The sequence below is a fragment of the Vombatus ursinus genome, unplaced genomic scaffold (genome assembly GCF_900497805.2).
Source record: "Vombatus ursinus unplaced genomic scaffold, bare-nosed wombat genome assembly UNPS02014841.1, whole genome shotgun sequence".
In the NCBI taxonomy this organism is placed as follows: domain Eukaryota; kingdom Metazoa; phylum Chordata; class Mammalia; order Diprotodontia; family Vombatidae; genus Vombatus; species Vombatus ursinus.
The window spans coordinates 39058489-39075603 of NW_020954619.1; the positions used below are offsets into that span (position 1 = coordinate 39058489).

A 17115-nucleotide genomic window follows, 5' to 3' on the forward strand; every position below is an offset into this window, starting at 1 on the left:
TGCTAGAAATTCAAAAAGGGGGCACCAGTGATGGGATCCTGCATGCTGCCTATTTTATATTTGGGCTTCTGATCACTAGCTTTGCATTTTAATTTTTCAAAAAATGTATTCCTTTTGTAGGGGAAGAAAAAAAGTCTGAGTAGTGCTTATAATATTCCTAGTTTCCTCATTAGGTCCACCTTTATTAATATGTGCTGTTTACATTTTAAAAACTTTTCTTGAAAGATAATGGGTTAAAAATTGCTGGCATTATTTTTAAGTATTGATGCCTAGATATAAAGGTATAGGTCAGTCATTCACCTTAGCCTTCTCCTCACAGGTCTGATTATCTTATAGCCACATATCAGTGTACTGATGAAACCATCGTCATTTACTTGAAAATTAAATAAGTCCTCATTGTATTCAGTTTGCCCCCTATCTCTTCATCATGCACAGCTTCCTTTAAAGCTACTCGGAAGTTCTATATAGAAGAGCTATAAGTAGGTGGGGAGAAAAGGGAGAAAAATCATACTGGGATAGGAAATCTGTTTTTTTAAATGAAACCTACTTCTGTAATCTCGTTTTGAGACATTGGTATATCCCTGGGGAATTTTCCACCTAATCTGCTGAATTAAAGAACTTTAGAAGTGATATGATGTTTGAACATATGAGAAACATTCTCCTTTAGTTCTTTAAAGCATTTCTCCCTGACTCATATGCAGCCCCTTTGTAATCCTTTCAGGCTGTAATGTTTCAAACTTAGGAAACAGGGAAGAGAAATTACTCAGGGCTTAAAGGTGGTTCAGTTATATCAGTTATCCATTTGTGTCCTAGGAAGGGAAGGCTAATGGCCAACTGAAAGCAGATGCCTCTTGCTCAAAAATAATAATAATAGCAACAACAACAATAACAGGTAGAAAACAAATGCCACAGTTTTTAAGGGAAATAGTCTTCCAAAACAGGAGGGTCTTTGGTCTGCTAAAGGAAAGCAAGGGAGAGTAAGGAACAGATTAAGAACCCTTTGGGGATAAAATTTTTAAAAATTAGACTTGAAAAACAAGAATTAAAAAAGAAAATTGTTTTGTAGCAAAGATGATAGTCCAATAAAGTTCCATTTTGGTGCCTGACTACTCATTAGTAGTACTCAGTTCTCAAGGGTACTGCCTGCTCTAGGGAGGTCCTACCAAATAGAAAAGTTTTCCAGGATGGGCCCAGTGATGGAGCATGTCAGACATCCAAGGATCAGTCTACTTGCATTTGAAGAGACTTCTCACCTTTTTATAAGGAGATGATTTTTTCAGCCACAGGAACTTTTAGCATTCTTCTAAATTGCAGAAGGATTATTGTTTGTGTCAGAGGAGGCAGTATCCAACACCAATTAAGTCACAAAGTTTTGAAGCCCTGAAATTAGTATAACAAGGCTGAGGGGAGAGGGGGACATTGTATCCCAACTTCTTCCTGGCTATCTGAAGGGTTAATTCAAGGAAACCTTCATAGACTCTCAAAATCTGAGACCATTTAGAGGCCAGACCCCCAAGTGTTTCATCCTCTCTACCTCTTCCCCCAAAGTGGTCCAATTTCAGTGACCTATCCCAGGTAACCCACAGGATCTGGCCAGTTAAAAGAGGTTAGAGGGATTTTTATTCCAATGTGCCCACCACTCCAGGTTAATCTCCTGACCATTTCCTAGTTTCCCTGTCACAAGAAACAGAATTCTAATTATATTTACTGAATTCAAAGTTATCTACTATCTGCTACTTTCCTAGGGTCATTCATCCTTTCTCTTTTAAAGGTTAGGGACTCCATTTATTCCCCTTTAATCCTCAGGCTATTTTCTTGCTGTTCAGGAGGCCTAAAAAAAAAAATAATAATAGGATGCATTTCATGGGGCCATTTGAAAGCTTGAAGTTTTCAAAAGTAACTTTTAACTCAGTATTTTGTCAGCACTGTCATCAACAAACATATATTGAGAACCTCCTATGTATAAGATACTCTTCTAAACCCTAGAAATATATGAAAGTATCTCCCTGTTCTCAAAATGCTTATAATCTGGGATGTATACTGTATAAACAGTCAATATAAAAAGACAACTTAAAGTTTTCTAGCATATACTAAGTGCCAAGCAAGTAGTGTTCATATAAGGACTGCAAGAGTTCAGGAAAGGAGGCAATCACTGATGATTGAGGAGAATTAAGTGTAAAGGAATAAGGAATGAAAATGGTAGTTAAAGAGGAATGCACAGAGCATGTTTGGGCAATATGGAGGAATGGGTTGTATAAAAGTAATGGAAAATCAGGTTCTAGAGGACCTCGAATGCCAAGCTAAGGATTTTGGATTTAGCCTGGCATTCAAGATGCCAGTTGATCTCTAGTTCCTTATACTTCATGATCTGTTAAGCATTATATGGAATACAAAGAAGTCTATGGCCATACTCTTTGCCCACATTGATAGCTGTAATATAAGCCCACTTCTTTCCATGATAAATACCCTATGAGTGGTATTAACAAAGTATTCTAGGAATTCAGAAGAGAGGGAGATCACTTCAGATGAAGCATTTGAGTAGCTCTTTTTCAAAGATAGAGTTTTGGAGCTGGGCTTTGAGGGTTCCTTAGTATTTCTATGGATAGAGGTAGCAGAAAATTTTTACCCCACAGGGTAGTCACAAGTCTCAAGTGAGGCAATGAATAAAACATTTTGCAAACATTAAAGAGCAACATAAATTTCCTCTTATCTTTATTCAAGGTGTGTTCAGTTTTATATACAATTCAGTTTGGATAGATTACATAGTTTTATATGTAGTGAGAAAAGAGACTGGAAAAGTAGGTATGGAACCAAACTAGAGCAGGCCTTGAATGCAGTAGTGAGGAATTTGGACTTTGTTATAGTAGGCAGTGAAGGAGCTAGTGAGCAATTTTGGGCAAGAGAGTGGTGAGATCAGAGCTGTACTTTCGAAAGAATAGCTGTCATTATTGCCTAAACTTTCTTGAAGACTGGAGCCAGAAAATCATTTAGGAGAGAAACTATTGAAAGTAGCCTAGGTGTAATGTAATGAGTATGAGATATGTCTCTAGCAAGGGAAATGGAAAAGGAGAGATGAAGAAGTAATTCAAGGTAAGTATTGATTAGGTATAGGAGGCCTAGGCAGTGAGCTCCTATGCATGTAATAGACACTAAATGTTTATTAAATTGAATTATCACCAAAGATGACTCCAAAATTTCCAGCTTAGATAGTGAGAGGGAGGGAGAGAAGGAATAGAGAGAGAGAGATTACTTTTTAAGCACCTACTATGTACTAGGCACTGTGTGTCCTGGGCAGGAGGGAGGGTGTCCTTTTACCACCACCACTACCCCAGCAGTCCTGGATAGGTTGTCAGACATGCTGGAGGAGGGGACAGGAGGAAAAGGGTACCTCTTGGTTGAAGTGGGGTGGGAAGGGGAGAAGGGAATCCCTAGTGTTGGTGAGTCTGACCACTTCCTGGCCATCCTAGATGGGTGCCTTATAATAGAAATAAACGAGTCAGGAAGAGGAACTATTTGGAGGGTGGCTTACGTAGAATTTTAAGTGCTAATAAGATATCTAGGAAGAAATGTCTAATAAGGAATTAGAGGTGCAGATATGGAACTCATGAAGAATATAAAGGACTATTACAGTAGCCTACTTAGTGGTCTCCTCCATGCCTCCAGTCTCTCTTCTCTTCAATACATCATCCTTGTAGCTACAAAATTGAAGTTCCTAAAAGCATAGATCTGACCATGTCACTTCCTTAATCAGGAAACCCTGGTGGTTCCCAGTTGTATCAAGGGTAAAATACAAACTCCTCTGGTTGGCATTTAAAGTACTTCACTTTGTCTCAATCAATCTGTGGTACAGAGAAACTGAGGCACAAAAGTCCAAACACGATCAATTTATTAGCAAGGCTAGCAGTTACTAATAAAAAGAGATCCAAGACTCCCCAGCACTCAAAGATGCCTCTGGCGGCCCCAGCAGCCTTTTTTATAGAGTGAAAAGATAACAGTTTATATGAGGAGCTAAAAGTAGTTCTGTGATGAAAACTGAACTAAGACAGAAATTGGCCTATATCAGGTAAGGATGGGCTTACAAATGACCTGACTCAGAAGAGAGGACCTCCAGACTCTGGGCTGTAGGGAAAACATGAAGTTGATCAGCGTTCTGTGGAAAGTCTAGTGTAAAGCAACTCCTAACTTAAGCAGGCAGAACATCTTATGACTCCAGGGACTTACCCTCCCTCCTCCCATCTAGGGGAAGAGTCCAGGCTATAGCCCAGAAAAATAAGGAAGTTCAGTTCTCATAAACTCTTATACTAAGGCCTATATAGTGAAATCTTACTCTAATCCATAATTACTTGATTCTAGTGAGTTACTACAATTGTCAATCAAATAATAATCAATAACCTATCTAACTTTTATACCATCTCACTCTCAACTCTCTGGGGAATACACATTCCTTCTCACCCTATACACTCTGTATTCCAGCCAAGCTAGCCTGATTGCCATTTCCTGTATACAGCATTCTATCTCTCACTTCTCTGTCCTTGGCAAGTGCCTCCCGTTTCTGGGCTGTACTCCCTTCTCACCTCTACCTCTTATAATCCCTAGCTTCCTGATTCCAAACCCCCACTCTCAATTACTAATGCTCTTGTCCACCTTTCCCTTTGTGTGTATTTTATATCCTTTGTGTTTACTTGTGTTCATTTTGTGCCTCCTTCCATAGAATGTAAGCACCTTGAGCACAGGGACTGTTTTGGTTTTGTATCCTCAACACTTAACTCCATCCCTGGAACATAGAAGACATTTAATATTGTTGGCACAATGAATGGTAGCCACAGAATTAGAATCTCAGTGTTAGAATGAGGCACAAAAGTCATCTAGTTCTGAATAAGCCTTTTGAATCTCCCATCAAAAACAAACACATTTTTAAAAATATATAAACCATGCCTCAGATTCCCCTCATTCTCATAAAAAGCCTCACATTTATTGCTGTTTCTTTTTGAAGGCCAAATAAGACCAAATGCTGCATAAATAAGATTCACATCTATATGACATATATGTAGTACATATATATGGGGCACCTAATTGCAAAATGTGAACTTATATGCTGTAGTTTGCTTTTTTCCTCCTCTCTTTCTAAATCATGTAAAATAGGTAGGGATTGTTTCTTTCTCCCTCAAAAGAGTTTATTTCAGGGACTATTATACTGAGAAAACTGTCATCAAGGAATTACATGGGAATAGATTAGGTACACAAGACACAGTAGTCAATGACTATAGTAATCTACTGTTTGATAAACCCAAAGACTCCATTTTCTGGAATAATAGCTCACTAGTTTACAAAAAATGCTGGGAAAACTGGAAAACAGTATGGCAGAAAGTAGGCATAGACCAACATTTTACACTAGATATCAAGATAAGGTCAAAATGGGTACATGATTTAAACATGAAGGGTGATACCATAAGTAAATTATGAGGGTAAGGAATAGTTTACCTGTCAGATCTACGGAGAAGGGAAGAATTTATGACCAAATAGGAGATAGGAACATTATGAAATGCAATATGGATTATTTTGAGTACATTAAATTAAAAAGGTTTTGCACAAACAAAACCAGTGCAACTAGGATTAGAAGGGAAGCAGAAAGCTGGGAAACAATTTTTATAGCCAGTGTCTCTGACAAAGGCCTCATTTCTTAAATATATAGAGAACTGGGTCAAATTTGTAAGAGTACGAGTTATTTCCAAATTGATAAATGGTCAAAGGATATGAACAGGCAGTTTTCAGATGAAGAAATTAAAGCTATCTGTAGGCATATGAAAAAATGCTCTGCCACTATTGATTAGAGAAATGCAAATTGAAACAACTCTGAGGTACCACTTCATACCTATCAGATTGGCTGATATGACAAAAAAAGAAAATGGAAAATGTTGGAGCAGATGTGAGAAAATTGGAACACTAATGCATTGGTGGTGGAACTGTGAACTGATCCAACCATTCTGGAGAACAGTTTGGAACTATGCCCAAAGGGCTATAAAACTATATGTATAAAACTATAAAACCCTTTGATCCAGAAATACCACTACTAGGTCTGTATCCCAAAGAGATCATGAAAAAGGTGAAAGGACCCACATGTACAAAAATATTTATAGCAGCTTTTTGTAGTGGCAAAGAATTGGAAATTGAGAGGATGCCCATCAATTGAGGAATGGCTGAATGAGTTGTGATATAAGAATGTAATGGAATACTGTTGAGCAGGTGGATTTCAGAAAAAGCTGGAAAGACTTAAATGAACTGATTCTGAATGAAGTGAGTAGAACCAGAAGAACATTCTGTGAGATGACAGAATCAGCAAAGCTGCTCTGGCTGCCAGAGGCATCTTTGAGTGCTGGGGAGTCTTGGATCTCTTTTTATTAGTAACTGCTAGCCTTGCTAATAAATTGATCATGTTTGGACTTTTGTGCCTCAGTTTCTCTGTATCACCAATTGATCGAGACAGAATCATCTGTGAGATGACTAACTCACACTATTTTCTCTTTTTCGTTCTTTCTTCCTTGTGTTTTTTCCTTTTGTTCTGATTCTTCTTTCACAGCATGACTAATGTAGGAAAATTAAAAAAAAAAAGAATTACTTGAGATAGGAAGAGAAAATGGGCTGGTTGGTATGTGGCAAGAGCAAGGGGTGATAGATGTATCACCACAATTGTCCACTAATACCTTTTCAATCCAAAAAAAGCAGAGAGGGCCTCCAGCACATTGAGTGGACCCTTTATGTTGAACTTTTGGGAAAACATAGACAAGAGTTGCATATTTGGGTCAGGCGTGTTTGAGTTTCAACCTGTATCATTGAAAGGAAGTCCTGAATCACTGAGATCATAGATCCATTTGAGTGCTGTGCTCTGAAATAGGAACAACATATCCCAATGGATTAAAAACACAGTAAATAATTAGGAATCTCAGCTTTACCCCTACTCTGTTACTGATATAAAAGGCATTGGGTGAAGAACATAGTAGTACCTATATCTAAAAGGAATAGCCATTAACAATCAATTTTAGGGAATGAAGATGAGATATAAGTTGACTTGGAAGAAATTCTAGTCTTCTGCATAGAATTAATAGTTGAAGCCATGGAAGTTGATAATGAGATCACCATGAGATAGACTAGAAGGAAAGGTTTGTACAAAGCCTTGGCAAACATCTATATTTGGGAGGTAAAAAAATGATTCAGAAAAACAGAGAGAGAAATAGAACCCGGCAAGCTGTGTATTGACTTAGCCACAAATTAACATTATTTATAATATATGTTTATTTATTTTGTTAAATATTTCCCATTCAGGGCAGCTAGCCCTGGAGTCAGGAGGACCTGAGTTCAAATCTGGCCTCAGACACTTGACATTTAATAGCTGTGTGACCCAGGGCAAGTCACTTAACCCCATTGCCTAACCAAAAAAATAAATAAATAAAAATAATAAAAATAAATATTTCCTGTTTACATTTTAATCAGGAAATTAAGATGGAAATTTTATGGCCACATGCTGCAGCTTGGGTTGGGAGTTTGACATCTGTAGTCTAGAAAATTGAGAGGCTAAATGACTCATCCAGGTGTTACATAACTAGTGTGTGTGTTAGAGGCAGGACTTGAATCCAGGTCTTTCTGGATTGGACACTAACTGTCTATCTACTCTATCACCCTGACTTTCATATTAAGCTAATCCAATAAAAGCTTTTCTGAAATAGTATATTGTAAAATTTAAAAATGTAATTTGAAAATTGTAAAAATGTTTTCGATGTGCAAAATCTGTAAAATAAATCTTAACACCTAAATGTCTAGAAACAATGTATTGAACTAAATACCAGTATGTTTATGACTAGAATTTAATGGCAGTTAATATAAAATGTATATGGGAATTTTAATTCATGACATGCTTAGTATGAGTCGTATAGTATGACTACTAAAAAGCTATACACTCTGAGTTTGCATTCATCAAAGTATAGTGTTGAAATTGTACTATAATGGAAACACAGTAGTAGGCATCAGAAGACAGTATTAATCTTGACACAAGCATTTAGTAGCTGTGTGATCTTAGGCATGTCATATGACTTTTACACTTCCAGGCCTTTGTCCCTTTCCTCATCTACAAAACAGAAATAAACCTTTCCCTGTCTAGATCAACGAGGTATTGTAAGAATCACACGAGATAATGTATGTAAATGTACTTTGACATCCATACAGCATTCTCAGAAAGTAAGGGGTTACTATTTCTCTAAACTATTCAAGCCACATCTGAAATATTGCTTATTTCCAGGCCCCATGTTTTGAGAGGAGCGTTAACAGTGTATGTTTAGGGTAAGGCAGCCAGGATTATGAGGGGCCTTTAACTGTTATCAGGAGGAATGAAGAAGTTTAGCCTAGAGATAGAAGAGACATATTTCTTTTCAAATATTTAAAGGACTGTCGTGTACAAGGGGACATAGATTTGTTTTGTGTTGCTCCAGAGGACTGGAGATGATTGGATTGATAGATGACAGTTAAACAAAGGCAGAGATATAAGAAAAAACTTTCAAACAGTTATAGCTGGCCAGAAGTGCAGCCTTTAAAGTAGTGATGTAACTTCAATCAAGCAAGCAGAGTGCCAGATGATTATCACAGAAAATGCTGACAAGATCCCTGCATCGCATGAGAGATAGTACTAGATATCCTATAACGTTTCTTCCATTTCTGTGATGCTAAAAGTTGCTTTATAGCTTTTACTTGACATGTTAATTCTCTCTAATTCATCAATTCCAAAAATAATTGAGTATGCAGTATATGTGCTAGGCATGTATAGAGTGTGCAAAGAAATAAGTCTAAGCCACAATCAGGTTCTTAAGGAACCCACATCTTACTAAGTGATATATATGAGCAATATCATGACAGTATAAAATAATACATGTTGTATGTGTTATGTCCCCCTGTAGAAGGTAAACTCATTGAACGTAGAAATGATTTCATTTTCGTCCTTGTATCCCCAGCACCTAACATAATAGGTGCTTAATAAGTGCTTATCAAAATATTAATTAATTAGTTCATTGCCACATAAGGTATATAAATAATGTGCCTTGGGAATTCAGAAGAGAAAAAGAATACTGTGGCCTACAATGGGCAGGGAAAGCTTCCTGAAAAAAAGTTCCTTGAGTTAATTCTTGAAAAGTGGATAGGATTTGAATTGTCAGAGAAGGAAAAGATGTGGTAAGTAGAGGTGCAGTGGCAGAAATGAATGTGACATGTTTCATTAGGGTATAAAACACTTTGGCTGAAGCAGACAGTTCCAATGGGAGTAAATCAGAGGTAAAATACAAAATATAGGATGGAACAATATTGTAGCCCACCTTAAGTGCAAGGCTCTAAAGACTTTAGATTCTAAGCAGTAGGAAATCATTGAAGATTTTGATTAGGGCATGGTGACGTGATTAAAGAAGTGTTTTAGGGAGGATGATTTGGCAACGGTAAGAAAAATTGATTAGAAGGAGAAGAGTAGAAGGCAACAATAGCAGTTAAATAAATATCTTATTACAATGTGGTCAGATGTAAAGTTATAAGGATTGGTGATTGCAATGAGAATAGAAAATAATGAGTGGATATGAATGGCAGTATGAAGGAAGAATTAGGGTTGGGGGAAGGAATAGCTATTCGTTGACTATAGGGATTAAGAAAAAAGAATAGTCAAAGATGAATTTGAAACTTTGAGTTTAGATGACTGATTTCCCATATTCTTTTCCCTTTCTCTTCAACCTTCTGGGAGGAGGGTGAGATTGCTGGGGTTTAGTGGGGGGGAAAAGATGACTTCAATTTTTGAATATTTTGAGTTTGAGGTGCTATCCAAGGGGGAATGCTCACTCGATAATTGGTAATACAGAACTGGATACTTTAAGATGGAAGTTAGCACTGAAGATAGAAATCTTACAGTAATTCATATGGCAAATGTCATAAACATACATAGTAAACATTTATTAAGTGACTCTTATGTCCCAGGCACAGTGCTAAGTGCAAATAACTTAAAAGAAAGAGAATATAGATAGAAAAGAACAGGAGCTGGGGATTAAACATTAAGAAATAGCCACAGTTGTAGTAGAAAAAAAGAAAGGAGTGCCAAAAGAGAATCACAGGGTTATGAAATTTTAGAGTTAGTAGAGTCCGCAGCAGCTATCTAGACTAAATCTATGCCCAAAAAGAATCCCCACCCCACTATAAAACACCTAGCAAGTAGACATCCGTCCTCTGCTTACATCTCTTAACGAGGAGGAACTGACTACATTCCTAGGCAACCTGTTTTACTTACAAATACTGATGGTTAGTGAGGTTTTTTTGGACATCAAAAAACCTGACTTTGCATGTTCCAACCATTGCTCTTAGCTCTGCCCTTTAGAGTCAGATAGAACAAATCTAATCCCTGATCTACATGACTGTGAACGAAGCAGAATTGCAGTAGCTCAAGAGAAATGTGAGATGCACAAATTTAGAGATATCTCCACTCCAAATGTTCATCTAGACTGTTTGTGCCTGACCTCTGGTAGAGCCTTTGGAGCTCATATTGATCAGCCACAGTAGGACACACATTACCTTGACTCCTACTTAGTGATGTGTATTTTGGTCCTCTTTGAGAAGGAAGGACAACAACCAACCAAGCAGCCCATCAGATACTTGAAGACATCTGTCATGTTCCCCTTAGTCTTCTGTCTCTAGAACATACCAGTTCTTTCAAATAGTGCTCATCTGACATGGACTCCAGGCTTTTCAGTGTCCTGGTTGTTCTCATTTGGACATCCTCTAGATGATCAGTGTCTTTCCTACATTGTTGTGTCCAAAACTGAACACAGTGCTCCAGATGCGGTCTGCCTCTTTCAGAATGAAAGAAATCTAGTCATCAGTGTTTCAGAAAGGAAAATCATGGAAAAAGAAGTCAGTAATGGCAGATATCATAGGACTCTTTTTTTTTTTCATTTCATAATATCACTAGTCTTGAAGTAGTCACTTGTAAGCGAGTTTGCCTGACTAGACTGAAATGCTTTGGAGGGAATTCAGCACAAGAACCTCAAGAATGCCATCAGAAAAAATGAAGAGATTGTTGTAAAGGGATGTGAGTTTTACAAAATAGGTACAATATATATAAATGTGACTTCTTATTGTTTACATGTTCATGATATCCTGTGGACGTTAGATATTATTCATTAGTGCTCTTTGTGATACTGTGCTCTTAACTATGAATCTGCATGAAAATTATGAGTAGGAATAAATATTCAGGCTTTCTTGATGGGGAGAGATGCACATATGAGCATTAGCAGTCAGGCACATGGTTGCCAGCACTCAAACAATCTGCTTCCCTCTTCTCCTCCAACTAGTCAGATGCACTATCAGCTTTTTAAAACATTTTTTATTTTTCTCCCTGAAAATCAATGCTTTCAGAGAGTTGATTCTGTCATTTAACTATGACTTAACAATGACTTATGTCATTTATTTGTGTATTAGTAAAGCTGACTATAAAGAAGCAGACCTTCAGTCTAATCATAGACAATATCAGCAGATAAGAAAGAGTATGACTAAGGTTTTACTAATATCTTTCATTAAAAATTAGCTAGTTTTAGTTAAAAAAATTACCATCTCAACTTAATTATCTTGTTGCAAGTTCTAAAAACCTTGTTATAATAAACTCCATTATTTCTAATATTTATTTTTATCTCATTTCATTACCTCAGAAAATAAGGGTGGCCTGTGTTTTTAATGTATTAACAAGAGTGCTTCAAACCCAGAAAGTGGAAAAAAAAAGTTTATCCTCCAGTTTTCCCTAGCATTTTTTCTGTCTTACTCATACCTATCATTTTCTATTTTGCATCATGTTCATTTGTGTACACATTGTATCTATATATTTCTCCCCTCCCAACTTTTTTAAAACTTTCCTTTAGTCAAGAATTATATCATTTCTCATCTTTGTATACCTGGCCCCTAGACAGTGCCTTTCACTTAGTAAGTGCGTAGTGTTTATTGAATTGAAATTTTCATACACCAGCCCCATCTTGTTCCTTCTCTCACTCTCTTGTGTCTTTGTGTGTGTTGTTTTGTTCGGGTGGGTAGTTTGAGTATTTAGGTCAGTTTTGTTGAGGAGGTTGGAATGGTTAACGAGATGGGGATGAATAGAATTGAAGGATAATTTCTTCTTGATGACAGGACAAAAGAATTGTCAACTCATTTCTGAGCTCACTTCAGTTTTCTTTTAATCAAAGTGCAAACAGCAGCAATCAAGTCTCATTATACTAAGACTACTGTATTTAAAAAAAAAAAAAGACCAGAGAAAAAATTGTATAGTATATAGACTCTGAAAGAGCTGGAAAGGAACTTTAGAAATTATTTAGTATAGCCTTATCATTTTAGAAAGCGAAAGGAAATTCAGAAAAGTGAAGTGATTTGCCCAGCATCATACAAACACACTTAGTGGCCAAAGCCAAAACAAGAACCAAGTTTTCCTCATGTATAGTTGAGGCCTTTTTTTATTGTCACCAGTACGTGTTTCTTGGAACATGAAAGAGCCTTGCTTTACATAACTCTGATGCCTTGGAAGGTATATATTTTCATAAGATTTTTTCTGAATTCACTTAAAGTCCTGGTTTCCATGACATACATAATCAGGAAGTATTTTGCATTAACTAGGAGAGGGAAAATTGTCTGAGATGTGTAAATGTAATATAGAGCTCTTTCCCTGCCCAAACACTAACTTCAATAACATTTATTCATTAAAGAACAACTTAAATAGTATATTGATTCTATCACTTGAAGATGAACATTTCAGCTGGTTCAGAATGACCAATAAAAGTTATTAATCTTGCCATATTTCATGTCTTTTAAAAAATACCATTCTTTTTATTTCAAATTATTTACAGCTTTTCATTTCAAAGGGGAAAACAAGTGTTTTATTTAGTGTTTTATTATATTAATTTTATACTATATTAATTTGTTATATCAATTTAAATAAAATCCATCCAGTAAGATATCTCCATAAAGAATTTTGTAGCCATATATTCCTCTAATAAATGCAGGACTTTGTTATTATGTGAGCTAATGGCTTCAGTCTTTTTACAAAGAATGGTGATTGGTAAATGATTGCTAAAATCCTAAGAATTCTGTTTCCTCTTACCTGATATTTCAGTGCCTTTACATTGTAATTTAATTCACTTTTAAACTAGTTTGATGTAGTTTGAATGCTTCATTTGGTATGTTAACTGAACGATTTAATTTTTTTTTCAAATCAGATTGGAGACATAAAAATGGCTGAAAAGTATTTTCAAGATGTTGAGAGAGTAGCACAGAAATTGGATGGACTTCAGAGTAAAATAATGGTTTTAATGAACAGGTATATATTTTAACCTGAATATAAGACATCTTTTTTTAGAACTCCTGCAAAAGTTTTAAATTGTACTAACTGAACATTAAAACCCTTTAGAGAGCTTCTCTCTCATCTTTACTTCTTTACTAAGAAAGAAGTCTGTCAGGGCTAAGACTAGTTGCAAGACAAGACACAGGAGATTACAAGGACTAACAGCACCTACTTCCCAGGATTGTTGTGAGAATCAAATGAGATAATGTTTGTAAAATGCTTAGCACAATGCCTGGCACATCGTAGGCACTATATAAATGTTAGTTATCATTACTATTACTATTATTGTCATTATTATTAATATAGTTACGTTAGCCTGAATTGAAATTATGTTCCTTTAATCATGAAAATTGATTTTAAGGGTCCTTATTCCTTTGGTTCTTCACACCATTGCTTATATTACCCCCAGTTTTAATTGAATTTGCATCAATGTTTGCTTTGGGTGGCTGACACTATTTTGTTTCATGTATTTTGGTGTTCTGTTGAGGAATCTGACTTTATGAGTAAAATGGCATCTTAATAACATGCAGCCTCATGTGCATATACATTTATTAAGATACAAGCTGTCATATATGGTATGTAGGGAACATATAAGAATTGCAAATACAGAGCAGACAGGTATCAGTTTTTATAGCAGAAAGTAATTTTAGGTTGAGTTCCTGTGTGTAAATTAATGAAACTTAGATTCACTTTATTTTGCTAGCCAGAATGTATAAAATTGTTCAATCAACTAAAATGTCACTACCTCCGTCTGGAAAGCATTAACACCCAGACTGCTCAAGATTACACTTTGAAGAGCAAATGTCAGAAATGCTCATGTCTTCAAAGTTACGGGTTGGGGGAAGGGGACAGCATCACTCCATCAATTCTGTTTGATACATTATCCTTTTGAGTTCTCCGAGGTAATTGCTTTTTGTGTCACTTACGTTCCAGAGCATTCCTTCATCTCGGACAGAATAACTTTGCGGAGGCTCACAGATTCTTCACAGAAATTCTGAGGACTGAGCCAACAAATGCAGTGGTAAACTACCCAAGGAGAAGCGTTTTGAGTAACCCTAGAACGCAAGACACAGTATAGCACAACGGGCTTTAATGAAGCAAATATGTATATGGAACATTCTGCTGAGCACTGGAAGTGGGGAGGAGGGCAGTAAAGGAAAAAATCAAGGGTTAGGTGACTTCAGTACCTGTCCTCAAGCACTTTCCTGCCTGAGCTAGCTGTAATATAAAATATTACAGGAGAAGTGCATTAGGGAAGGGTGAAGTAGTCTTGGGCTTCAATGCATTCTGCAGATTCACAGAATCAGATTTAGAGCAGAAAGGAGCATTAGAGGTCATCTAATAGAACCCTAGAGACCATCTGGTAGCCCCCTTCGTTTTATAGATGAGAAAACTGAGTTCCAGAGAAGTTAAGTGACTTGCCCAAAGTCACATGTGTAGAATTAGTGGCAGAAATGGACTTTAAACTCAGATCTTCTGGAAGAAAAAAAAAATCCAGTCCTCTTTCCATTGTACCATGATGACTCTCCATAAAAAATTTGATTGGAGAGTTATCTGGGTCCTTGAGAAGCTAAATTACTTGCCTAGGATCACACAGGTAGTATATGTAAGACACTGGATTCAAAGGTAGGCTTATTATAGGTATATTAGGTTCTTGCTTCCAAGTCTGTCACTCTATCATCTGGAGCCTGGGAGTCAGCAGAGTAAGGTTCAAGTGCCAGCTCTGCTCCTACGTAGCCATATGACCCAGAGCTAGTCATTTCCTTTCTCTGGGCCTTAGCTTTTTTTCCTTTTTGTCAAATAAAGAAGCTGATTTAGATAGCTTCTAAGTCCCTTTCCTTCTGACTCATGGTCAGTTCCATTTGCATCAGGTTAACTTATTTTATCTAACTAGTGTGAGCTTTCTTTTACATTGATGGTCTTTTAAATCCTCAGTACCCACTGACCAGAATGTAGATCACAGGAACACTTAGTTGAAAACAAAGCCTAGTACAAAGGACTTGGGGTTTGGGGGAGTACTTGGGTATAGGAGAACAAGTAAATGTGTTTCTGAGCTAATTACAGAAGATATCTTTCCAAGCATTTAGTCAGCTGGTCTGATTCCATGGTCTGTGTTCTATTTCTCTAGGCTAATAACAATGCTGCTGTTTGTCTGCTTTATCTGGGGAAATTGAAGGATTCCCTCCGGCAGCTGGAAGGGATGGTTCAGCAGGATCCTAAACACTACCTCCATGAGAGTGTTCTTTTCAATTTGACAACTATGTATGAACTGGAGTCATCCCGGAGTATGCAGAAGAAGCAGTCTCTGCTTGAGGCTGTAGCTGTCAAAGAGGGTGACAGCTTTAACACTCAGTGTCTCAAGTTAGGATAGATCATTTAATTTTGCCAGTTCCTTTCCAGAAAGGCTAATTAAAAACTGTATATACTAAAGCTAATATATAAACGTTACTGTAACAGATTTTTTTAAATCTCTTGTATTATTGTAGTTTGGAGAGTAGCTGAGGTGTCTACAGGGCGTCTGGAGCAACCACCCAGGCTCTCCCAGCCCTGACAGTTTATTGAGCTTCAGCCAGCTTTCTCCCTGCAGCCCTGCCACTATTTTTGGAGAAAAAGGAGGTAAACATACTATTAGACTGTTATTCATAGCTAGAGACAATTTAAATTATGCAGTTGGAGGCCTTTTGTTTACTCACTGAAACTAACCTGCTTCATTTATTTATTTCTGAATATCCTAAGAGAGAAGTTGAAAAATATAATACAAACTAAACTCAGTATATGCCCAAGTATTCAAGGGAATTTATGAATAATGAAAGGGAAATTTCAAACACAGACTGCCATTTATTTTCTACAACTGGTAGTCACCTTCTACTGCATCTCCCTAAAACTAAATTCGTCAGTTTTATTAATCAAATTCTTTTTCAACCTCGTACTTAAAACCTTGAGTCTCAGACAAGTTTTTTAATCCAGGGGGAAAAATCCATCATTAAGTCTCTTCTCTTTTGTACTTCATAAACTAGGGGCAGGGGAGTGAAACATATAAATGAAGTATAATTTTTGAAGGTGAAATATACACATGTGTATAGTATTTTAGGGTATGTGTATATATATATATGTATGTATGTATGTATGTATGTATTAGTAAATTAGTAGATATTTGGGGGCCCAAAATATACATACATGTTAATCTTTTATGTTTGTGCTTTTGCCTATTACTATATTTAGGAATTGTTTTGTTTTCAGAAAGACCAATATACAAAAAAAGCAGATGAGGGGGTGATTATTCACATATCCTTCATTACTAAAGGATTCTTCACAATACAAAAGGATGATAAGGGCTTCTTAAATTGAAAGCATTTTAAATTATTCACTTTACACTAATTGGTCAAAATTAAATCTGTTGCAAAACATGAGGTAAACCTGTATTTCCTTTTGACTTGTAAAGTTTTTTCTAAAAATGCATGAATAGTTCCTCAAACACAGATATCTGTCTGTCTGGCAAACATTCTTAAAGTACTTCACTATATTTTAGATCAGGAATTCTTAACCTCAGGTTCATAAACCTATTTTTAAAACATTTTTATAACTATTTCAATATAATTGGTTTCCTTTGTAATCATTTGTATTTTGTTTTATGTATTTAAAAACATTCTGAGAAAGGAGAGTCCATAGGCCAAAAGTGTGGGCCATGGAAAACAAAAAGGTTAAGAAACCCTGCTTTAGAGACT

General features: G+C 36.4%; 1 protein-coding gene across 1 annotated transcript in view; it reads left to right on the plus strand.

Annotated features, from left to right (window-relative positions):
* The window catches only part of TRAPPC12 (trafficking protein particle complex 12), a 149674-nt gene extending 132874 nt beyond the window's left edge, over nucleotides 1–16800 (plus strand). The window contains exons 10-12 of the mRNA XM_027840449.1: nucleotides 13266–13366; nucleotides 14324–14411; nucleotides 15519–16800. Of these exons, the coding sequence (XP_027696250.1) occupies nucleotides 13266–13366; nucleotides 14324–14411; nucleotides 15519–15761 (432 nt within the window). The 3' untranslated portion in view covers nucleotides 15762–16800. The remainder of the gene's footprint in view (nucleotides 1–13265; nucleotides 13367–14323; nucleotides 14412–15518) is intronic.
* Nucleotides 16801–17115: the final 315 nt, after the last annotated feature.